This window comes from Tamandua tetradactyla, chromosome 15 (genome assembly GCF_023851605.1).
Source record: "Tamandua tetradactyla isolate mTamTet1 chromosome 15, mTamTet1.pri, whole genome shotgun sequence".
In the NCBI taxonomy this organism is placed as follows: domain Eukaryota; kingdom Metazoa; phylum Chordata; class Mammalia; order Pilosa; family Myrmecophagidae; genus Tamandua; species Tamandua tetradactyla.
In genome coordinates, this window is record NC_135341.1 from 46845651 (window position 1) to 46870641 (window position 24991).

The 24991-nt window shown below is 39.2% G+C and overlaps 1 protein-coding gene and 1 long non-coding RNA gene across 5 annotated transcripts in view; one reads left to right on the forward strand and one right to left on the reverse strand.

The window, feature by feature from the left end:
- Positions 1-24991, forward strand: part of LOC143657392 (uncharacterized) — a 115361-nt gene that overhangs the window by 72216 nt on the left and 18154 nt on the right. For both annotated transcript variants that reach the window (XR_013162841.1, XR_013162842.1), the window contains exons 3-4: positions 4456-4580; positions 20016-20051. This is a non-coding gene — a long non-coding RNA (uncharacterized LOC143657392). The remainder of the gene's footprint in view (positions 1-4455; positions 4581-20015; positions 20052-24991) is intronic.
- The window catches only part of ENTPD3 (ectonucleoside triphosphate diphosphohydrolase 3), a 34974-nt gene continuing 21492 nt past the window's right edge, over positions 11510-24991 (reverse strand). For 2 of the 3 annotated variants that reach the window (XM_077129720.1, XM_077129719.1), the window contains exons 6-11: positions 24357-24516; positions 23147-23380; positions 15961-16233; positions 15687-15797; positions 15103-15240; positions 11510-12813 (exon numbers count right to left, since the gene is read on the reverse strand). In XM_077129720.1, coding sequence (XP_076985835.1) covers positions 12577-12813; positions 15103-15240; positions 15687-15797; positions 15961-16233; positions 23147-23380; positions 24357-24516 — 1153 coding nt within the window. In that variant the 3' untranslated portion in view covers positions 11510-12576. Of the gene's footprint in view, positions 12814-12945; positions 13030-15102; positions 15241-15686; positions 15798-15960; positions 16234-23146; positions 23381-24356; positions 24517-24991 lie in introns of all 3 variants that reach the window. The other variant, XR_013162840.1, reaches the window with a different exon arrangement.

Below are 24991 nucleotides of genomic sequence, written 5' to 3' on the forward strand. Positions count from 1 at the left end.
TACAATAGATGGTATATATGCACACGTTTAACAGGCTTTCCTTACCAGATCCAGACCAGCCAATCATCTCATGGAAAGGCCCATCCTTGGTCAGTTTTTCTCTTTAAAAATATTCCTGCAATGTCTTGGAAAGGGGGGCCACTCCTGGCAGGTGGCTATTTTATTTTTATTTAACAACCAATACCATGCTGGTTTGATTACTGTAGTTTTGTAATAAGTTTTTAAATTGGGAAGTGTGAGCCCTCCAACTTTGATTTTCTTTTTCAAGATGGCTTTGGTGATTCAAGGTACCTTCCCCTTCCAAATTAATTTGATAGCTTTACTATTTCTTCAAAGAAAATTATTGAAATTTCATTAAATCTGTTAATCAATTTAGATAATATTGACATCTTAATGATAATAAGTCTTCCAATCCATGAGGTCTTCTTTAATTTCTTTCAGTAGTGATTTGTAGTTTTCAGTATACAAGTCCTTTCATTCTTGGTTAAATTTATTCATAGATATTTGATTCTTTTAGTTGTGATTTTAAATGGAACTGTTCTTGATTGCATTTGTGAATTGTTCATTGCTGGTATATAAAAAACAGTACGGGAATTTTTATATATTGATCTTGTACCCCACTGCTTTACTGAATTTGTTTATTAGTTCTATTAACAGTCTTGCAGATTCTCTTGAATTTTCTTTATATGAGGTCATATCATCTGCAACTAGGGATAGCTTTACTTATTCTTTCCCAATTTGGTTGTATTTTATTTCTTTTTCTTACCAAATTGCTCTAGCTAGCACTTCCAGTCCAATACTGAATAGCAATGGTGATAGCAGGCATTCTTTCCTCCCACTCCATATATATCCATAAACAAATCTTATTGGCTCTACTATCAAATATATGCAGTATCTGACCATAGCTCATAGTTTCTATTGCCACCCCCTCATCCAAGCCTGGATTATTCCGACCACCTTCTAACTGATCTCTCTGCTTCCTTCATTTATTTTTCTCATTGATGCTAGAGAGTAAACCCATTAAAACAAAAGCAAGTTGTCCCTTCTTTGTTTAGAATCATCCAGTGGCTCCCCCTTGCATAGTCTACTTCCTGTTAACTCTCTATTCTCATCTCTTGCTACTCTTCCAATTGTTCATTCAGCTGCAATCAGATGGCCTCCCTGTCAGACCTCAAACAACTTTCTACCTCGGGGTAGACTCATAAGCTGTTTCCTTTGCTTAGAATGCTCTTCAACCAGATTTTCAAATGCCTGACTCCTTCACTTCAAGTCTTTTCAAAGTCACCTTATCAGAAAAGACTTTCTTATACCTACTAGCATAAAATAGCAATCACCTTAATGAGTCAGGAAAAGTGCTAATGGTATGATGTTATGAAAGAAGTAAAATATAAAATTCTGTCTAGCATAATCTTACCCATGTAAAAATGTGTAGATAAAAAGATACAGAAATATATAAAATATGAAGCAGTGAGATTCTGAGTGTATTTTAAAGTATATTTAAAATTTTTTTCACTTTCTAGTAACTTTATTTTTCCTAGATTCCAGATACAATTAGGATCAAATTTACTCAATATTAATATAACTATACTAAATTTAAATTCTATATACAACACATGGTGCCTTTATTATCAAACATGTCCTTCTTATAAGATAGCTTATGAACATTACAAGTTACGCTTTGCTTTTCTGTCCTAACCAGGTGTTGCAAATGACAATCATTCCCATGAGCTTTTTACTCAATACTTGTATCAGCTTAAGTAAGGATTCCTACCCTAAGCCACAGGTAAAAAAAACACCTCAATTCCTGCCCTAAAAAATTTGATAACCCCAAACTATCAAATTCTTATCAGATTTCAGCAGATGGAACGCCAAAAATAGATAACAGGCAACTCTAAGTCTTTTGCCTAAGCTATTCAGGGTTGACCTTTCAAAAGAAGACACAGGTTTCTCATTAAACTTTGCTTTAGTGGGCCTGAAAATCCTAACAGATTTTTAGTCAGGTTGTTTCCATGTAAAAAGTACTGGTTTTTGTATTGGAGTGGCTATAGGAAAGTGCCTGAAACTGTAGAGCTGCATTCCAGTAGCCTTGTTTCTTGAAGATGATTGTGTAACAATACAGCTTTCACAATGTGACTCTGTAATTGTAAAGACCTTGTGTTTGATGCTCCTTTTATCTAAAGTATGGACAGATAAGTAAAAAATACGGATAAAACATAAATAATGGGGGGGAACGGCAGTGCAAGGGTAATTCAGTGGTAGAATTCTTGCCCGCCATGCAGGAAACCTGGGTTTGATTCCTGGACCCTGCACTTGCCAATAAATAAATACATAATAGGGGGGACAAAGGTTAAAATATATTGGGTAGATGGAAATACTAGTGGGCAATGAGAGGGAAGGGTAAGGGGCATGGTGTGTATGAATTTTTTCTTTTTTCTTTTTAATTTCTTTTTCTGGAGTGACGCAAATATACAAAAAAATTATCATGGTGATGAATACACAACTATGTGATGATATTGTGAGCCATTGACTGTACACCATGTATGAAATGTTTGTGTATTAAGACTGTTTGCATATAGTGATATAGCTTTTGCAATGTGATTGTGTGATTGTGAAAACCTTGTGTCTGGTGCTTCTTTTATCTACCTTATGGATGGATGAGTAAAACATATGGAATAAAAATAAATAAGTAATAGGGGGAACAAATGTTAAAATAAATTTAGTAGATTGAAATGCTAGTCATCAATGAAAGGAAGAGGTAAGAGGTATGGTATGTATGTTTTTTTTCTGTTTTCTTTTTATTTCTCTTCTGAATTGATGCAAATGTTCTAAGAAATGATCATGATGATGATATTGTGAATTACTGATTATATGTGTAGAATGAAAAGATCATATGGTAAGAATATGTTTGTATGTTGGTATATTGAATAAATAAAATAAATTTTTAAAAAAGTATTTGTATCAGTTTTATCAATAAAAATATTTTAAAAAGTACTGATTTTTAAAACTAGTAACTTAAAACTGCCACACAAAACAAATGGGCCACAAAACATTCTTTTCCTTCTGAAGGTAAATTTTACAATGCACTGTTATCATTAACCAGTCTTTTACTATAAAATTTAAGTAGCCAGTTGAGGCAAACAGTTCTGAGACCATTCTTCCACCACTAAGACTGGTGTGGCAAGTGTTATGGGTAATATTCATTTAGCCTTCTGAGCTTTCAGTGTAGATTCAGTGACCTTGCCAGCTCCAGCAGCCTTTGTCCACTGCCTTGATGACACTTTCAGCAACTGTCTCACATCAGGAACAGCAAAATGACTCCAAAGAGGACGGTCAGAGAAGCTCTCAACACACATGAGCTTGCCAGGATCCCTATCAACGATGGCAGTATTACCAGATTTCAGAAATTTGGGGCCAGCTTCCAGCTTCTTCCCAGAGTAGTGATGAATCTTCTCCTTTAGCTCAGCAAACTTGCAAGCAATGTGAGCTGTGTAACAACCCAGCAGGGAGGGCCTGGATGATTCAGGATAATCACCTGAGCAGAGAAACCAGCTGCTTCCTTGGTGGATCATTTTTGCTGTCATCAGCCACATTGCCTCAGCAAACATCCTTTATAAGCCCGTTCTTGACATTGAAGCCTACATTGTCCCCAGAAAAAGCTTCACTCAAAGCTTCACGTTGCATTTACTTCAACATTACATAGCTGAAGTAATGTTTTATCAATAACAATTGAGCAAAGGTGACCAACATCCCTAGTCTGAGAACACCAGTCTCTGCTCAGCCCATAGGAACAGACCAATACCACCAATTTTGGAGACATCCTGGAGGGGAAGACACAAGGGCTTGTAGCTGGACAAGTAGGTGGCAGTATGCCATGAAGAACTTCAAGCGGCTTGGTTCCAATGGAATTGCGATCCTTCAGGTTGTTTTCCACTCCTGGAACCAAGGCATGTTAGTGTTTGGCTCCAGTATGCTGTCACCATTGCATCCAGGAATTGGCACAAATGCTATACTGTATCAGGGTTGGAGCCAGTTTTCTTAATGTAGGTGCTGACTCCCTTAGTGATTTTCTCATATCTCTTCTGACTGTAGGATAGCTTAGTGGAGTCCATTTTGTTAACACCAATTATTTGTTTCATACCCGGTCTGTAAGCCAGAGGGGCATGCTATCGGGCCTGCTCATTCTTCTATATACCAGCTTTAAATTCACCAACATTGTCAGCAACAATCAAGACAGCCTGAGATGTGCCTATAATCATGTTTTTAATCAAGTCTCTGTCCTCATTCGCCAGTGATGGTCACATAACAAATGCCAGTCTCAGATTTTCATAGGAAGATATCAGTGGTGATCCAGAATCATGCTTAGCTTTCAGTTTATCCAGGACCCAGGCATACTTGAAGAGGCCTCCTCCCATATCAGCAGCCTCTTTTTCATTTTTTTGATGGTTCTTTTGTCAGTTCCACCACAATTACAGATCTGCCTGTGGACTGCAGCTTCAGTTCCTGCCCAAGAGTTCCAGCCTGCCCTTAATGACCACCTGCACTACAGATTTTGGGCTTGCCTAGCCAGGCCCCACAATCAGGTAAGCCAATTCCTTGCAATAAATCTCTTAATATGTATCTCCTACTGGTTCTGTTTCTGTGACTGATACACTAGATACATCTGGAAATAGTTCAGCAAGTGTCTAAATGATAAGGATTCTTTAAAAACAAAACATAACCATCTACCTTACCATTAACTCACCTACACAAAAATGAACAGTAATCCTTGATTCCTGACATCATCAAATAGTCAGATGTTCAGATACAATTGTCTCATGATTTTATATTAAAACATTATTTTTAGTTTTTTTTTTCAGCATCTTTAATTAAACCTTGGAAGGATATTCCCCATGGCTCCAGCAGAGGGCCTTCATGTCTCATGCATTCCAAGAGGAAATAAGTTATAAGTATTCCCATAATTGTAACTTCTGTCACTTAGCTCAGTCTTGGCACATAGTAGACTTTCAGTAAATGTAGGATGAGCGAATGGATGAATAAGTGAAGTAAATACTTTAAAAACTTTGATTTGTTGCATTATTGGCTTTATTCTGCCAGGCAATGGTTAAATGCTATATTTATCTTTTCTTATAACTATTCTGCAAGTTGAGTATTATCCCCATTTTATGTATGAGGAAGTTAAAGCTTAAAGATGTTGAGAGTCTTTATGAAGATCACAGCGGTAGCAAAGATGGCATATTGTTAACCCAGATCTGTAATTTTATTAAGTGTCATATGAACGTGCATAAATGGTTGAATAAAGGGAACACCTAAACTACTACTTAGTTATAGAACATCACTGTCACCCTAGAAGTCCATTTATCCCTTTCCAAACGCAAGCCCCAACTGCCCCAAACTTAGAGTAATCATTTTACTTTTCTTTAGAAGTTTTACCTTCTGTGTTTAGTTTTACCTATTTTTGAACTTCATATAAATGGAATTATACTATATATATAGTAATTTTCTTTTTATACTCAATATGTTGTTCATAAAAGCTATCTATATCAAGCATGTATCTGGTAGCTCCCTTGTTCTCACTGCTGTTTGGTATTTTCTAGAACAGATATATCACTATTTATTCATCCATTTTATTATTGACAGGCATCAAAGTTGACGCTAAGAACCTCATTACACATGAATTCTGGTGTACATAAGAACACATATCTCTAAGGTTTATATCCTGGACTGGAATTGCCAATTTTATTAGACAAATTGGATTTCTGCCTTTTTGTCATTGATTTGTAGTTCTTTATATAATTTGAAAACTAGTTCTTTATTGGTTATATGCATTGTAAACATCTAGTTCCATTCTGTGGCATGTCTTTTTACTCTTTTTATGGTGTTTTTGATGAACAGAAGTTCTTAATTTTAGTGTAATCAAAAATGCCAATTTTTCTCTCATGGTTAATTTTCTCCAGTATTCTCTTCTAAAACCTTTATAGGCTTATCTTTCACAAATAGGTCTTTAACCTGCCTGGAATTGATTTCTACCAAAAGTGTGAGGAAAGAGTCCAATTTCTTTTTTTTTCTCATATGACTATTCAGTTGTTCCACATCTTTTCCCCACTGCTCTGAAGGGACACCTCTGTCATAAACAGGTGCCTCTGTATGAATGGATAGGTGGGACTACAAAATTCTTAACTACCACACAATACCGCCTTTCTATGTAAAAGGCAATGTGTTCTAATGGAGGATCAAGGGCTTTGAGTTCACCAGGCCAGATTCTCAACTCCCAATCCCTATCTCTGCAAACATTTATTAGTGGGTGAGGTTGGTAAGTTATTTTACCTCTGGGCCCGTATCTTTCTTGCATGGTTATTTTTTCTTAATTTAATTTATTTTGTACTATCAAGCCCAAACAACATACAAACATGAACATTCTTAACGTACAAACATTCCATGTATTGTATACAATCAGGACCTCACAATATCATCATATAGTAATATATTCATCACCATGATAATTTTTTAGAACATTTGCATCACTCCAGAAAAAGAAGTAAAAAAGAAAAAACACACATACTATACCCCTCACCCCTCCCTCTCGTTGACTACTAGTATTTCCATCCACCTTTGTTTCTTCTATTTTTTTCTATAACCCTTACCAGTCCCTTTCATTGTTCACTAATATTTCAGTCTACTCGATTTATTTTAACATTTGTTCCCCCTATTATTTATTTTTAATCCATATTTTTTACTTATCTGTCAATATCGTAGATAAAAGGAGCATCAAACACAAGGTTTTCACAATCACATAGTCACTTTGCAAAAGCTATATCATTATACAATCATCTTCAAGAAGCATGGGTACTGGAACACAGCTCTACAGTTTCAGGCACTTCCCTCTAGCCTCTCTAAAATACCTTAAACTAAAGAGGGGATATCTATAAAATGCGTTGTCATGGTTAGGGACAGGTGTCAACTTGGCCAAGTTGTGGTACCTGTTCATCTGATTGGGCAAGTGCTGGCCTGTCTGTTGCAATGAGGACATTTCATAGGATTAGGTCATGATCACGTCAGCTACATCCACAGCTGATTCCATTTGTAATCAGCCAAAGGGGAGTGTCTTCTGCAATTAGTGATGCTAAATCCAATCATGGGAAGCCTTTTAAGGAGGACTCAGAGGAGACAGGTTGCATTCCTGCTTTGGCTGGTGAGCCTCTCCTGTGGAGTTCATCCAGGCCATCCATTGGAGTCGTCGGCTTCGCAGCCTGCCCTGTGGATTTTGGACTCTGCATTCCTACCGTCACATGAGACACTTTCATAAATTTTATATTTGCAAGTGTTCCCTGTTGATTCTGTTTCTCTAGAGAACCCTAACTAATACATCTTGGTACCGGGAGTGGTTCTTAAGGAACAGAATCTTAAAAATGGGTTTTTATGAATGGTTTTCTACTCTGACTGGGCTCAGAGACACTAAGGACTCTGATTCCCGTAATCAGAATGACACTCCCAATCCATGGACTGAGTTGGCAAAGGAGATAGTCAAAATATCATCATTTGATTCTCCTAATGCTTCGCTTGTACGAAGCCAGACTCTGGGGGATAATGTTTTTGACACCTTTACAGAGTTTTGTAGAAATAAGAGTTATAGAGATGTTGGTTGGTTGTTGTTAGATACACTGTCTACATTAAAGGGTGAAAGGGATGGGCTTAAGGCTTCAAACAAGAAGCTTAAGTGCCGTCTGAAAGATGTAGAGGTTTCTATGAGTATCCTGAAGGAAAATTTTATTTCCTGTAGCCGTAGACTTGAGATCTCTGAAAATCAGACTCAGAATCTTATTGTTAGAGTAGCAACTTTACAACGTAAACTGAAATCTCAGTCTTGCATGGTGTCTGCCGTTAAAGTGAGGGCATTGATTGGAAAGGAGTGGGACCCTGAAAAATGGGATGGTGACATATGGATTGATAATGATGTTGGGGGTGAGGTTGAAACCCTAGACCATGCTGAGCCTTCTTTAGATAACCCTGTAATAGTCTGCCCTGAGGACATAGCTGCCCCACCTCCAGCCTGCCTTGAGGAATTGGCCACCCAACCTCCTCCTGAAGGGATTAGCCCTAGAGTTATTAATCCTGTTTCACCAGATGAAACTGCAAATGAAAGCCCTGAAGCAAATGGCTTGGAAGATATTTCTAATTCTTTTCATGACCCACCCCCACCACCCCTCATTTCTTCTAGACCTATAACTAGACTAAAGTCCCAACAGGCCCCTAAAGGTGAGGTACAAAGTATCACACGTGAGGAGGTACGTTATACTCCAAAAGAACTGTGTGAGTTTTCCAATTTATATAGACAGAAATCAGGGGAATATGTGTGGCAATGGATTTTAAGAGTGTGGGATAATGGTGGGAGGAATATAAGGCTGGATCAGACTGAATTTATTGATATGGGCCCACTAAGCAGAGATTCTGCATTCAGTGGTATAGCTCTAGCAGTTAGAAAAGGTGTTAACAGCTTGTTTGGGTGGTTGGTTGAAACATGGATCAAAAGGTGGCCAACATTACCTGAGGTTGAAATGCCAGAACTGCCCTGGTATAATGTAGATGAGGGGATCCAGAGGCTTAGAGAGATTGGAATGTTAGAGTGGATTTATCATGCAAAGCCTGCTCTTACACCCCAGGAATGTCCAGAGGATGCACCTTTTACCAGAACAGTGAGAAATAAATTTGTGAGACTAGCACCATCATCCCTCAAGAGCTCTGTGGTTGCACTTCTCTGTAGGTCAGATATTACTGTAGGAACTGCTGTCACTGAGCTGGAATCCTTAAACACAATGGGGATGACAGGATCCCGAGTTGGCAGAAGCCAGGTGGCAGCACTTAATCACCAAAGACAGGGTAGACGTGGGTATTATAATAGACAACAAACTCAAAGGAGGCATCAAAATTATATGACACGCAGAGATTTGTGGCATTGGCTAGTAAGTCATGGGGTGCCTAGAAATACAATAGAAGGGCAGTCTACAAAATTCTTGTTGGAGCTGTATAAACAAAAGAGTTCTAGGTCAAGGGAACAGAAGTCTAACCTGAATTACAAAAACTAATACATGCGTTAAGAATAAACTCCAGGATAACCTCTCGACTCTGAAATCTCTCAGCCACTGACACTTTATTTTGTCTCATTTCACTCTTCCTCCTTTTGGTGGAAAAGTTTTTCTCAATCCCTTGATGCTGAATCCCAGCTCATTCTAGGATTGTGCCCTACATTACCAGGGAGGATTATACCCCTGAGAGTCAGGTCCCACATAGAGAGGGGGAGGGCGGTGAGTTTGCCATGTTGTCTGAGAGAGAGAGGCCACCTCTGAGCAACAAAAGAGGTTCTCTCGGAGGTGACTCTTAGTCCTAATTTTAAATAGACTTAGTCTATCCTTTGCAGGGATAAGGTTCATATGAACAAACCCCAAGATTGAGGTCTTGGCCTACTGATTTTGTTGTTCATTCTGCTTGCAAGAATATCAGGAATTCTCCAAAGGGGAAAGTTGAATTCTGCCTCTTTCTCACCATTCCCCCACATTGCATGGTTATTTTGAGGGACAGTCATATCTATGATACCTGATCACTTTTATCTTCACCACATATTTCAAATGCAATGACCTGTTCTGATTGGAGCTTTGATGCTTGAAGTTCTGTAGTTGTATCAGTTTTCAATTGTTGCATCACAAATTTATCAGCTTAAAACAACGTCCACTTACTGGTCAGAAATCCAGATGGGCTCAACTAAGTGCTTGGCTTAGGGTCTCATGAGACCAAAATTAAAGCGTCATTGGGTTGGGCTCTTATCTTGGAGGCTTTAGGGAAAAAATGCACTTCCAGTTTCATCCAGGTTGTTGGCAGAATTTAGTTCATTGCAGTTGTTGGACTAAGGTCCCTATTTTCTTGCTGCCTGCTAGCTGGGAATGGCTGTTGGCTCATAAAGCAACTCTCATCTACATGACCCTCTCATCTTCAAACCAGCGATGGCTCACTGAATCCTTCCCATGCTTCAGATGCTTCTAATTTCTTCTTCTGGAGAAAATGCTCTGCCTTTTCATGTAATGAGTTAGGCCTATCTAAATAACTATTCAAAAAAATTTTATTTATCAAACATTCCTAGATAACTTCTTTTTTTTTTTTCTTTAAGAATGAGGACCTTTAATCCTTTTATCTAGATAACTTTTTAAGGTCAACTGATTAGTTGGCTTAATAATACCTGCAAATCCCTTTTGCCATGTAACAACACAATCATAGAAGCAATACCAGGAGGTAAGGTCATAGGGACCATGGTAGTTCTAGGTATATTACTTGAACTACAGATTTCAAGATGATCCATCTGATAAGAACTCTTTGCTGTATGCTACAAAACCTAAAATATTTCATCATTTTATGCCAAATCCCCAAATGGGCTGGAAACATTGACTAGTACTTGTCTTAGTGGAGCTTTGGCCCTCTTTTCTGCACAAATGTCCTTAATCTCTTGCAGACTTGGTGTTTTGAATGCTATTTTTATCTGATATCTCTATAGTTCATTGCCCACCCCTCAATCATTTATGGACACATCATTCTACAAATGTGTTGGGTATCTACCACATGCATAGTACTCATCCAAATACAAGATTACACTTGGCATGGTGTCAAGCACCTAGTAGTTTTTTCTTAGAGTTCTGTTTAATGAATAAATGAGTGATGAATAACAAGGCTTTGCCTTTGAGTAGCCTACAGTATCTTTCAGAAGCAAGCTATATAGATACACAAAGATAAATAACAATATACTAATGCACATGAATTTTAAAAAGTGGTCCAGGGGATAGATCATTGTGTGTGTGTGTAAGGGGGAAGAAGATACAGAGCCTGAATTGGACCTTGAGAAATATGTTATTATTTGGATGGTGGGAGGATAACCCACAGTCTAGGTAGGGAGGACCATGTGAGCAAATTTTTGGTAAATGTTGGATATAAAAGAACAGAATCAGATCTGAGGGTGAGTTCCTAGATCAAAAGCAATGCCTTGATGGCGGATAAGGCACTGTGTGAGCCCATGGACAGTAGTTTTGGAAAAAATACAGGAAAGGCAAATCCATATCCAGAGTAAATGTCTATTCCGGTTAGAACACAGTTCTGCCCCTTCCATGATGGAAGCCATCCAATGTGATCACTCTATCACCAGGTAGTTGGCTGATCACCCAGGGAATGGTTCCATATCAGAGACTCAGTGTTGGTCTCTGCTGCTGGCAGATTGGGCTCTCAGCAGCTCTCTGTGACAGAGACTTTGAATGTCAAAAACAAACAACCAAAAAAAATTTTGATTCAATTATTGCCAAAGGATTAACAAAGTGAAAGCAGTTTGAACTTTATAGAATGCCAGTGAAATTAATGCATAATTTTTTAATTTTAGGGAAAACATTTTCTTAATTTAAAGCTTTGCTCTTATAAATAATACTTTGAATCCTTAAGAAAAAGAGTGTCATATGCAAGTTAACAGACACACACACTGTAAGCCAGAATAAAATTAGTCCTTTATTCCATATATGGACAATGTCACAAACAGCAATCTGAAATGTTCAGTTTTAGTTTGTAATCGGTGTACTTGCTAGAGTTCTTTGTCATCCCACTTTGGGGTTCCTGCAGTTCCTTTTTTAAAAAATAAAAACCTATGGCTGCTATGCCGAGAGGCCTACAATCTGGGAAGGTCACAGGTAAGGGTGTCTCATGATGACATCAAGTATACTTCTAGAAACAGCAGACAAAATATATGCACTGTGCTAGCAATGGTAAGGAAGCCCTAGCAAAGTCTAGCAAAGGAAATATGATCCAGAATGCAGTAACCTTGCTAAGACTAAATGTGTTTTATTGGAGGGCATAGCATTGTGATGGGGAGATGGGGATAATGATACACTCACAGGTTGCAATCTAGTGATCAGAACCTTGAGTGGGTGTTCCACTTAAGAAATGTCCTGAAATTTTCTGAGAGACTCTGTGTATCTCTGTGCTTCAGGTTCTACCTGCATGACAAGAGTCAGGCAGTGGCTACTTCCCTTGGGGTAAAGGAGTCTTTGTTCCCCAGATACTATATTTTACAGATCTGAAGAAGATCAATGTTTATGGGACTGTTCAAGGAAGATCTTAGTTAAGAACCGGTGGGAGGAACCCATACAATGAGACATCTGACTGGGTCAGATGGTCTTAATGGTTGTCCACCAGTTTCTAAACTAGAAGAATGCTGAAGGAGGGACAATGGAAACTGAGCCCTGAGGTCAATTCTTCATCATCAAACTATCATATCCTCTACTTGCTCTGGGAGGATTGGAATAAAGAACCTGAACTTGACAGCTTGTCTTTCCTCTGTTCCCTAGCAGATGAGCAGGTAGGTGGTGGAATCTCTGAAGGAGCAATCTGAGGGCCTCCCCAAGAGGTGCTTTGGCAGAAATCAATAACTGAGAGGCACATGCCCTATGTATTAACTTCAGTTGTGTTTCTTGAAGGTGGCCATTTTTCTTGCATTGTCTGGTACCACCCACCCTGACTCTAGACAGCCCTCAGGCTCCAGAAGTTGCTTCACAAGGCTCAATCAGAATCTACCGCGTGGTCGAAGGCATGCCGGGAGCTCCTATGTATCCTGGAAACTGCACACAGGTACACAAGGAATGCCAGACACAGCAAGGCCACCCCTGCGAAGAAGGAGAGGATGCCCACAAAGACAGGTGGCTGCAGGGGCAGGTAGATCAGGGAGCTTTCGGCTGGGATCTGGTTGGTCAGGCTGAGCATGTACCCAAGAGACCAGGCAATGCTGCTGTTCCCCACCTGTGGGGTAAAACAGATAGCTCAGTTCTCAATGCAGGGCAAAGGATAAGGGATTATATACCTGGGCACACCACTGTCACCCTCATGAAACTCCCACAGGAAACCATGGCCTAAGGAGGTCACAGGACTCACCCAAGTTCAGAAATGCAGTGGCAGAGACCGGGCTAGAACCCAGGTCACGGTGACCACAGAGGTTCAAGAATCCCACCTCCAGCACTGCAGAGAAAACAGTCAAAAGAACTAAATCCTCATAACCTTGTCACAGGCAAGTGTGAAGGAGGCACAGTTTTTCTATTGTCCAAGAGTACAATAGAGTACAATTTCTCTGTAGCAAAAGGAACATGGCAATGTCTGGTTTACTGAACCCAGGACTAGTTCTAAGTACAGGGGATCAGTCCAGATGGGAAACAGACTCTATTTTTTCTGGTAGTTACAGTTATATAAATGTTGGAAACCTGCAATCTCCTTAGTGAATTGAACTCTGTCATTAAATTGTGACCCTCTATGTCTTGATCGATGCTCTTTGTCTTAAAGATTATTTTGTTAGATACCAGCTTTTTTTTGGAGGGGTAGTATTTGCTACTAGATTAAAAAACTTTTTTAATTTTTTACTTTAAGTTTACTTTAAACTTCTCCATGTCCTTATGCTTCAAGTATAAGTATTTCTCATATGCAGCTATTACCTTGCTTTTTTAAATCCAATTTGACAACATCTGCATTTTAACTGGTAAGTTTAATCCATTTATGATTATTATAATTATTGGTCTATTTGGAATTCTTTTACCATCTTACTTTTAATATTCAATTTGTACCATTTTTTCCATTTTTCTTTTTTGTCCTTTATTGCCTTAAAAATGATAGCTGTGTCTCCTCCTTTACAAGATGGGAACTTTAGGCCACTCTTATGTCCCTGTATCCTATAACCACCACTTACTTACCTCGCCCCATCATTTTGGATATTATCTGTCATTGAATTCTGGGTTGTTATGGATGAACTTTTCTCTGCTTTTCATGTTTGTTTTCTTTTTTTAATTTAAAATTTAGGTCACAATATAATTTACTCTTACTTCCTATATTCTTACAGTATATCATGGATTTATTTCTCTTCATATGTGATTACTTTCTCCAAAAATATTTTAGTGTAATTCTTTTTTTGGCAAATCTTCTGAAGTCATTTTATACCTTCACATTTGAATTCCAATTTGGCTAGCTATAAAATGCCTTGTGATTAAAGGAAAGGGACTTTAAACCTAGAATTTTATATCCACCCAAATTGGTATTCAATGGAGAACCATCCTCCCTTTGTATAATGTACTTTACTGGTACTCAGTTTCATTACAGCAAAGTTTAGAGGGCACATGCCGTTAACAGTCCTTATATGTCTCCAGACATTCTTGGTTTTTTTGTAGATTACTCAATTTTATTCATATAGAAGTAGACAGTTACAGGACTTATGCTGGATATTGATTGGTCTAATCTAGTTATTGCTGAAGCTGGTATTGAACAGACTGCCTCCTATATCCTTCAGGCTTCACATCAGATATTCATGAAACAAGAAAACTCCCCCAGAACCTGGAGAACATATTGTTGGCTGAACACATTTGCAAGGCTGAGTCGCTCCTGAAAACAGGGCCCAGAAGCTACTTTCCCCCCAAATCACCTGGTAACAGCTGTGATTCTAGTCTCAGACCATTCTGGACACTTAACAGTCTACCCTGTATGTACATACCCTGTATGTAACCCTGAGCAAAGAAGATCCTCCCCAAACCCTAAGTCTTCTCTAGTAACATCAGAGACCTCAGGCTCATTCAAAGAGGAAATTCTTAATGCTAAAATAAATTCCTCATGCTCTAAAGCTTACAGCTTATTCTGACATCTATATAAAATGGAGAGCAATTAATTACTATCATCTTAAAAGGTATTAAGTTATATTTGCTGCATCTTTTCAGGAAAAAAGTCTCAGGCACTTAACATTTATTTATTCAACAAACATTTACCAAGCAGCTGCTATATTCTAGTCTGTGTGCTAAAGAATACAAAAATATTAAAACAAGTCCCTGCCTTGGAGGAGTCACAGTCTGCTGGCTCTCGGCTTCAAATCCTTTTCATCATCTCTGAATTCTCTGCTATCTCTTCTCCTGAGAAGCTCAGAAGTGATCAAACTCTGGTCAGTGTCCACCAGGGAGTTTAAATCACCAACACCTTTTATCTCATACATTTCTTCCATGCACATGCACAAAACTTTTATTTTGAAAGGAAGAGGAGAACACAATTTGTGCTTTGACTTACTTCTTTTTTAAAACTTATTTGGGGCCAGGTCTCCTCCGTGAATCTGTATCCATTTACGAGCAAGTGGTATATATAGTGAGCTGAGAAGCAGTAGGAGCGGGCATATTCCTCATCAAACCTTGGGAGCAGCAGCGGGAGCTGAAAAGGAGTTCAAAGCATGTGAAAGGCAGGGCAGGCAGGCCTGGTTTAAAATGCACATTTTAGAGAATCTTAGGTCAGCTGTGGTACTTTAAAGAATCATATAATCTGGAATTTAATAATACAAAATTACTATATTATAAAATAATACAATTATATAAGTAGTAATTAAATATCACTATACAATAGCATGTAATAGTAACCTTTACAATTTATCCAGTGTGTATTATGGGCCAAACATTGTTCAAGCCACTGTGTATGTGGTTAGGGAATAAATCCACGCCATGGGTGTGAGCTGGGTTCCCTTTCTACCCCCATTTTATAGATGCAATTGAAAAGTAAAACAGCATAAAGCCCAAATTCAGAATACACATGGACTCACATGCCCACAGAGCACACCCTGCTACACTGTTTTGTACTGACATGGATCCTTTCTTTTTCAATACCTGATTCCAATTCTGTGAGCAGAAATTCCAGGTGCTTGAGTTAAAGGCATCCAAGGAAAAGCTACCTGAAAGATTTAGAGCACTGGCTGTGTAGTAGAATCCTGCAAAAGCCTGTAAGTAAGTAATACAGAGGAAATTAGTTTTCTGAATGGGATATAATATGGAAAGGGGGAATAGGGAATGGGAGACAGGTCAGCAGAAGAGAAACAGAAAGGTGAGCAATAAACATTTGATAAGGGGGGAAAAGGAAATTTTCAGTGGGGGTTTCTCTTACCACAAATGGCCCTTTAACTTTTGGCTGATAAACTCCATCAAAGGAACAAGCTTCTTGATCATGGCAAGCTCTGAAGTCAAATAGGGCAGCCACCTTTTCCCTGCACAGGGGTGGGTCCCCAGTTCCTTCAAAAGTGATGTCGTCGTCAGGGTGAAAACTTGCTGGGCTCAGGTCTAATGTGCACAGGCTGTTAAATATGTCACCCATAGGGAAGGTGGTAATATAATTCCGAGGGTAACAGGGGTTGGTGAGGTTGGTTTTGGTGGGAGAATTCTGTAGGTATGAGGGAGGCATAAAAAAAAAAAACAAAACATTAATTTATAGAGGACCAAGTGTTTCCCTTTAGCAGATTTTCACTATTGCTTCCATTGAGCTGAATGTCAAGAGAGAAATCTGTACTTGAAGGCACTTTCTGGGCTGTTTGGATGAGTTAAGGGAAGGCAGGGACAGGGGTGACAGTTATTGCGTGTGTGCCAGGCACAATGCTAGGTTCTCTCTCACTATTTAATTTTGGCCTTAAAAAAGCCCTATGAAGTAGGTTTGATGAACTCCATTTTTTTAACTTTTTTTATTAATTAAAAAAAAAAACAAAACATTTAGAAATCATTCCATTCTACATATATAATCAGTAATTCTTAATATCATCACGTAGTTGCATATTCATCATTTCTTAGTACATTTGCATCGATTTAGAAAAAGAAATAAAAAGACAATAGAAAAATAAAATGATAATAGAGAAAAAAAAAACTATATGTACCATACCCCTTACCCCTCGCTTTCATTTACCACTATTTCAAACTGAATTTGTTTTAACATTTTGATGAACTCCATTTTAATGAAAAAACAAGGTGTCTTTAGTTTAATGTATCATTTTGAATAGGCTATCTATTCACTTAGTTAAATAACCCAAAAGGCATAAATATGTATATTATGAAAATGAAGTCTCCCCCCAACTCACTTCCAGCCTCCAGTTCCCCTCCCCAGAAGCAACCTCACTTTTAGTCTCATGTGTATCTTCCAGAGATCTTCTATGCATATACAAATACATTTTCTCCCTCCTCCCCTAGCTCTCTGTCATAAAACAACCACAAATGGTAGTATTTTAGACACACTCTTCTGTCCCTTACTTTATTCACTTAAAATCTATCTTGGAGATATAGCCTCATTCTTTTTAACAGCTGCATAGTATTCCACTGTACAAATGCACCTTAATTTATTTAGAGAATCTCCTCAAGATGAAAATTTAGGTGGTTTTATATTTTTTGCCATTACAAGCAAGGCTATAATGAATATCCTTGTTACACATAAATCTTTGATCCATTTGTAATTTATTTGGTATAAAGTCTGAGGAGAGATCTGACTCTGCTTTTTCAAGATATTTACCCAACCTTTTATCCATTGGTGCAAAGTACTCTTTTTATCTTATGTTAAATTCCAAAATGCATTTGGTTCTATTTAGGGATTCTCTTTACTAAGGAATTGGATTTGAACTCAGGTGTGTCTAATTTCAAAGTCACCATGTCATCATACTGCTTCCCTTACAGAAAATTTTGATTCAGACTAGTTGGCCCAAACTTTTCATTTCACTGTTGAGGAAACTGAAAGCTGAGGTACACATTAAATAATGTACTCATTTAACAAAGATCAGTGACAGGATTCTGCAAAGAACCCTCTAACAATCCAACAGTTATAATTCACCTGAACGTCTCTCAAGAAAGGTCTAAATATGACTCTGCAGAGGAGGTAAATAGGCCCCTTTTTGCCGTAATGTTGTGAAAAAAATCTATTATTTCCAAAACAATAGAAATATGTTTAATTTAAAACATATCACACCAGGGCCACCCTATGGCTGAAATATAGGTTGAAAGAAAAAAATAATCAACTAGTTACTTAGTATTCCCTCTAAATCTGACATGTTTTATTGATTAAAATAGTATTATTTTATTTCTAGCTTGCCCAAGAGAGAAGCTCAGTAAATAGTAGTTATCTTCTCCCATTCAAGTTTGAATTATTTGTTCTGGTATCCCTGAAATATAATTTGCCAATGTGTCAAATTATTTAGGCATGCAATATTCAACAAATCTTTACTAAACTTAGTGTTTGCAGGGCACCATCATGAAATGGTCAACCCACATGCTTCAGAGACAAAACAGACCACTAGGAAACTAGAGCATAATCTAATCTTAGAGGTAATACCTGTTATAAATAGAAAAAAAATACACTATCCTCAATAGTAACAGAAACTATTGAAAAATATACATAGAAATTACATTGAACTAAAAAGGTGCAGGACAAATGATGGAAGCTACCAATTTTATTGAAGGATATAAACCAAGAACTGGGGGAAAGATATTCTATAATTCTGGATAGAAATACTTAGACTCTTTAATAAACCATTTTTAAACCAAATTAATTTATGAATTAATGCAACTGAAAACAGTTTCAATGAAAATCTTTTTCTTTTTGTTACTATTTAAAATGATTTTGAAGTTCAAATTAAATGTCTGCGAGTGGGGGAAAAAAACCAAAACTATTGCAACTAGAACAGTATGTTTTTTAGCCCAAGGTAGACAAATGAATGCACAGAACAGACCAGAAAATCCAGAAACAGATCCTCGTCATCCAAGTTCTCATTATTGGAATGTCTAGGAATCTCTGAAGTCATAAGATATTATAGGGAATCAGAAGTAAGTCATCACAATATGCTGATGGGAATCTAAATGGTTTTAATCTGTTGGAAATTTACCTGGCTTTTGTACATTTAAATATAAGAAATACACGTAGCTTTTGACCCTCTTCTACAGAGGAAAAATTATTAGTACATAAACTTATATGTACAGGAAGGTTTACTGTATTATTTTTATAGCAACAAAGCAGGCCATAGCCTGGTGTGCATCAGGAGGGGAATGGTTGACAAATCATGAAACAGTAAACAATAAAGAAAGTACATTATAGATTGACCTGGCAAGTATAGAATATCACAGCAAGCTGTGATCAATGGTGACATTCAAAGAATGGGATTGGAAGGAGGTTCTTTGATTTTTATTCTAACACCCTTTTCTATGCTTTGAAATACTTAAAATAATGCACTTTCTTTTGTAATAAAATAGTCAATCTAGCTTTTCTTTTGAAATGATGTTGCTTGGAACATTACGTACCTATAACAATCTTAACTTCAAAGGATATTTAAAGGATTAACACCAGAACTTTCTCATGATACATTGTTAGGTGGGAGAAAAAAACTTAGATATAAAACTATAATATACCACATGAAGCCAGATTTGTAAATACAAATGCACTTACATGAAAAAACAAATGGAACAATTGCTAATAGAAATTAATTCTGTGTGTTTTTTTTGTTTCATTCTTCATACTTTATTGTATGTGTTTTCTATTTATTTTTTCCCACCAAACATATGTTACTTTAAGACCAGAAGAAAAATCTTACTTGAAATGGGAAAGAAAGAAAGTAAATTCACGTCCTTAATATCTAACATCCCTGTCAAGATGAGGCTTGAACCTGGGGCAGCTAGAGATTTGTTGCTAAATATTTGCAAAATATACCTCAGATATCATTCTTTCTACACTAGGCAGCCTCTTATTCTACATGAGGAAACCTAACCAGATGGCTGGAATTTAAATTACTCAGCCAGTTCTCGGGATGAGCCTTCCAAGTCAAGGCTTGGTAACACATATATCTGGTGCATGAAAGGTCTGGCCATGCATTTGTGGGTGAACCTCATCACACATGGATTCCCCCCTTTACTTGAGCCAGAGGTCTAGGGCTCTGGGACAGAGGCACCCTCTCAGGCGTCGGGAGGTGACTGGGCCATTGGGAGAGCCACTCCCTCCTCCCCACCTGCCCCCACCCGGGGAGCTCACCACCCAGAGTAAGAGGCTGGGGTCTCCCTCCTCTGCTCCTTGTCCTGGTTTCACACCTTGAGCCCTGTGCTTCCAAATGTAATCGAGACCTCAGAAAGGTGAAGTATTTACTTCTCTCCTGTAGACTCTTGGAAATAGACGTCATCATTCTCTTTTTTTTTTGACATGTCCAGGGTCCAGGAATCGAACCCGAGTCTCCGGCATGACAGGTGAGAATTCTAACACCGAGCTACCCTTGCACTGCTGTCCATAATCATTCTTTAATAAATATTATAGGTGAGTGTGTGTTTATATATATATTCATTACCCAGAGCCACCCAAATTTAAGACATTAGCTCTCTGGCCCTCACTCTCCTTGGAAAATGGATGATTTCACATGTTTCTACTTCCTTTTCTGAAGTTCAGAGAGCCCCACCCCCACCCCAGGGTCAAAGTTGGGGCTGGGGCATTAAGCATCCCTAGAAATTAAAGGTGATGGAGAAAACAGGGTTTGCCAGACCTTTTCTCCCAGAAAGAAACATGTTGGTTGAAACATTTTAATAAGCAAGTAGGGAGAATGGCAGGGATACTAAGATCCCTGCCAGGAGCGTGCTTGGGCAACAATGGATAACTGCTACATGGCTAAGCTGAGGAGGGCTGATCAGGTTACCTGTGGGGATGGTTTGGCTGAGTGGGGTGTGAGAGTCTGGGATGGTTGCTGAGTTTTCGAGCCATGGAAAAGTGTCTGAGGGCTCCCTGCAGGGTTCCCACTTTGGTCCTTCTCGGAGGAGTGCTCAGTCTCTCTCCACGATAAATGCCACTCACATACGTACTGGGCTCCAGGCTTTCTTGCAAGGCTCAGAGGTAAGTTTTAGGGAGGGGGGCCAGAACTAGAGGGTGAGTTCCCAAAACCCACACTACATGACGACTTGGTAAATGCAGGTGTCTGGTCAAAGAAGTCTGCTGGAACTAACATTTTTGTGAACCAGCCCAATTATTTTCAGGCCAATGGCTGGGAAATATTGCTCCCCTCCTCCACGACCAAGGTGGGCTGCAGGGGATGGTAAACCCACTGACGCTGTGCCTGCTCTGCACACAGGCAGACCTGGCCCTAGTCCCCTGCTCCAGTCAGGATCTGTGGCCCTTGGTTGGCCTCCCACCCCTAAGTAGTCAAGGATCTCCCCTCCAACACAGCAGCCCAGCCATGGCTGGGATTGATGTCTCCTGAGCACTGGGGACAGGGTCTGAAACAACTGCCCTCGCTGACACCCTGCACCGACATTGAGTTTATATTAATGGCAGTATTTCAGCTCACAGCGAAGGTAGCCAGCCATCTGTGCCCCAGAATAGTCACCAGCTGAATTACTGATCTATGTGATGGAATGAGGTTGCTCTAAAATCCCACCATGTAAAGGGTACCAAGCCTGCCTAATATAGGTCCGTCTTAAGGGAGGCTGAGCCTGGGGACAGCTCTGACTTCTCCCCTGCCAGCAACATTTCTCTAGTGGCAACTTTTATTATTTTGTCTACACCCAGGGGAGCCTCAAAATTCTCAGGCTTATTTAGCCATTGGCTTAAAACAATTTGTGTCCATAAAGGGAGCTCAGGTCTTGAATCATTTACAAAGCATCTAGAACTCTGAGACTTTCTGAACTGCTCATTCAAATGTGATAGAAGGGTATATAGCTTAATGCAATGCCTGGATACATCCCAGAGTATATTAAGCTGAAAATCAAAAGGTATTGGCAAAGTCCCTTGAGGGATGGGAGAAAAATTATGTAACTGTTCAACTTTACCACTGGGGAAACCCCCGATACTGTGTCAAACATTAGGGACACCCAAATCAATAGGCCAAGCCCTTTATCTTGAGGCTTGCTCTTGTGAAGCTTATATATGTAGCAGAGAAGCTTAACCTACCTATAGGTATGTCTAAGAGTTCCTTCCAGAGGACCACTTTTGTTGCTCAGATACAGCCTCTTTCTCTAAGCCCAACTCTGCAGGTGAAAGCATTGTCCCACCCCCTACATGGGATATGACATCCAGGGGTGAAAATCTCCCTGGTGGCATGGGAGATGACTCCCAGGGATGAGCCTGGCCCTAGCACTGTGGGATCAACAATGCCATCTTGAACAAAAGGGGGAAAAGAAGTGTAACAAATAAGGTATCAACCTGAGAGAGTTCAAATAGAGTTGAGAGGCTATTCTGGAGGTCACTCTTATGCACGCTTCAGTTAGACATTGCTACCTATCATAACTTGCCAACCCCCAACCAAAACCATTCCTGCCAATCCTAAAGAACACCTAGGGCATTATATAAGATTCTACAAAGGTTCAATGCACTAAGGTAACTTTCCAGAAACCTATAACTCCCAGATGGATCCCTGGACCAGATAAGTCCTGAAATGCAGAGGGGCCAGCCTCTCCAGAGCATCAACTAGTTCCATCCCCCCATTTCATATTATCAATAGCCCCTTTCAACATGAAAATGCTAGAACAGACGTAACCCAAATACTCCTAAAGAGTGGGAGAAAGATCAAAGGTGATGGTGGAGTCACAGAAGGTAGGGTTTAACAAATAAGTATGATTGCTGAATCATTATATTCATATTTCTTTTAGTCTCCAGTATATTAGAGCAGCTAGAAGTAAAAACCTAAAATTGTCAAAGTGTAACCCATGCCAAACGCTGAAATCTGTTCTACAACTAATTGTTGTGATGTGCTTTGAACTTTATTGCTTTTTGGTACATGTTATTTTTCACAAAAAAGAAAAAAAGTTGATTGTGATGATAAATGCACGGCTATAATATGATGATATTGTGAACCATTGATTGTACACTTTGGATGATTACATGGTCTGTGAATAATTAATATATAGCAATAAAAATAATTTTAAAAAAGAGCAAAGGAGAAGGTGGAATTATAAAAGAGAAGATAGAATTTAACCAATGAGTATGACTCCTGAGTCATTTTATTGATGTTTCTTTTAGTCTCCAGTGTCTTGGAGCAGCCAGAAGGAAAAACCTAAAATTGTGAAACTATAATCATTACCAACCTCTGAAATCTGTTCTATAACTAATTGTTGTGGTGTGCTTTGAAATTTATTGCTTTTTGTATATATGTTATTTTTCACAATAAAAAAAAATAAAAGGAATACAAAAAAAGTACTGGAAGGGGTCAGTAAAACAGACTTAGAGCTTGCATCCCTGGGAGTAAACTGGAAATGCTGTTGTTCTCCATTAACCTTCTCAGTGGAAGAGAGAGACAGACCCAAAAGGGAGGATATGCTCCCTTGGCTCAGGGACCATCTACCACCCCCGGCCCAGGTACCTGAAGGAGCCTTGCCAGAAATCTCTTCTCAGCCTCGTTCCGGCCGTAGCACTGGAAGCTGTGTGTATAGAGTGTGTACACGTAGCCATACAGGGATACCTGCATGAGGCCACTGGTGTTCAGTCCCATCTTCTCTTCTGCTGCGAAGGATATTTGGGTGGAGGCGCCACCTAAATCCAGGGCACCTGTGGTCTCCACTCCATGCGGATGCACCCACATATGCCACAGGTTCTTCTGCACAGGGGGAAGAGGAAGCGAGGAAAAAGACCAAAGGCACCATCTCTGTTTACCCAGAATTCTCCATCTAAGATCTATTTCCCATTACTACAAAATATGGCACAGGGGGCATTCATGGCCATGCCCCTCCTTTTGTTTCCAGGGTAGTGAACTCAGAACTCAAATGCTTACAGGGGCTGGGCAGACAATGTAAATGAGTAATAATGAGTAAATTAGATTAGGTGTGGACAATAGAGAGTAGTGGGGACTGCGGCAAACTAGAGGGTACATGAGTGGCACTCTGTTCCAACTGATTCTTTGCTATACAAGTATGTGAGTCCATTGTAACTGGTTCTTCCAATTTTTAATTTTTGGGGGTCAAGAGACTAGAATATGGATTTTTATGTGAAATTTCCCAAATATTAACAGTTGGAAATTAATTTAAATTTTTAAATACATTTGAGAAGAACAAAACAGATCTTGGGCTAGATGTAGACTGGGTGCCCTCAGTGTGTGCCTTCTGCAACATGGGGGTTTTCTCTTAAAGTCAAATTTCCTCTGCATCAAAGGAGGAGGGAGTATGGGGAACAGAGGATAAGGAGCCCTAGGGACACAGAATGAGTTGGAAAGTGGAACATCTGGGGGCTCTCTAAGTTACAGATGGCCATGGAGCATCTAGGAATGCTCCATCTGCCCTTCAAAAGAGACCCTTAGTCCAGTTTTAGATTTAGAGCCACCACCACCACCACTAACACCAGTTCTTACAGACTATTAAAGTGATGGTTCTGTTTGTGATCCAGGTTTTTGCTCCAGCTATACACAGAGATATGTGTCTTCTCTCAGCTATCATCTCATAGGTATTTCCCTAATACATTACATGATGGGAATGATACTGGATAGATGTCCCTGTCGGCATGCACCTCTGCTCAAGCTATCACCCCCAGGGGACAAGATAAAGAGCAAGATCAAAAACCATGCATTTGTTTCCACACACCTCCAGGAAATTTCCCATTAAATAGTTCGCTGTAATCCATCCATATACCCCTTCCTCTTGCCCAGAAATGATTTGAGCACCCCTAAAATCAAAGGGCTGGGACTTGAAGTAGTTTTGGATGCTTGCAAGGACTTCATTAGCTGCTGTTTCATTTTGCGACCTATGCAAGGCACAGAACACAAAAGACTGAGTCCCCTGACAACACAGTCTTAAAATAGTCTTACTCTGGTGAAAATACACCCCCCCCCCCCACCTGATGGCAGGGACTTTTTCCAGATGTGTGCAATACATAGCAACCCCTTTTGCAAGTTGAAGCTTCCCAGGGCAACCACGAAAGCAAGATGTACTTGTCACCTGTCAAACTGCCAAGAAAGAAAAGAGATCCAGTAAAAATATCACTTGTTCTCCCATCCTACCTGTTCTTGTCCTACTGTCTAGCAACCAGCTATTCAAAGGAGCTCCTTACTTAACCACTGTTCCTCTATCTCAGTTCAGCAGTTGAGAAGAGACTGGTGAACGCATAGGAGTGGCAGAAATAATGTCATGGGGCACCATATAAAGAAGCTCTCATTAGTCCAGAAGGAAGGGCAGCTTAGGAGGAAGGAGGCAAAAAAAAGAGGGTTGATTTTAAGCTG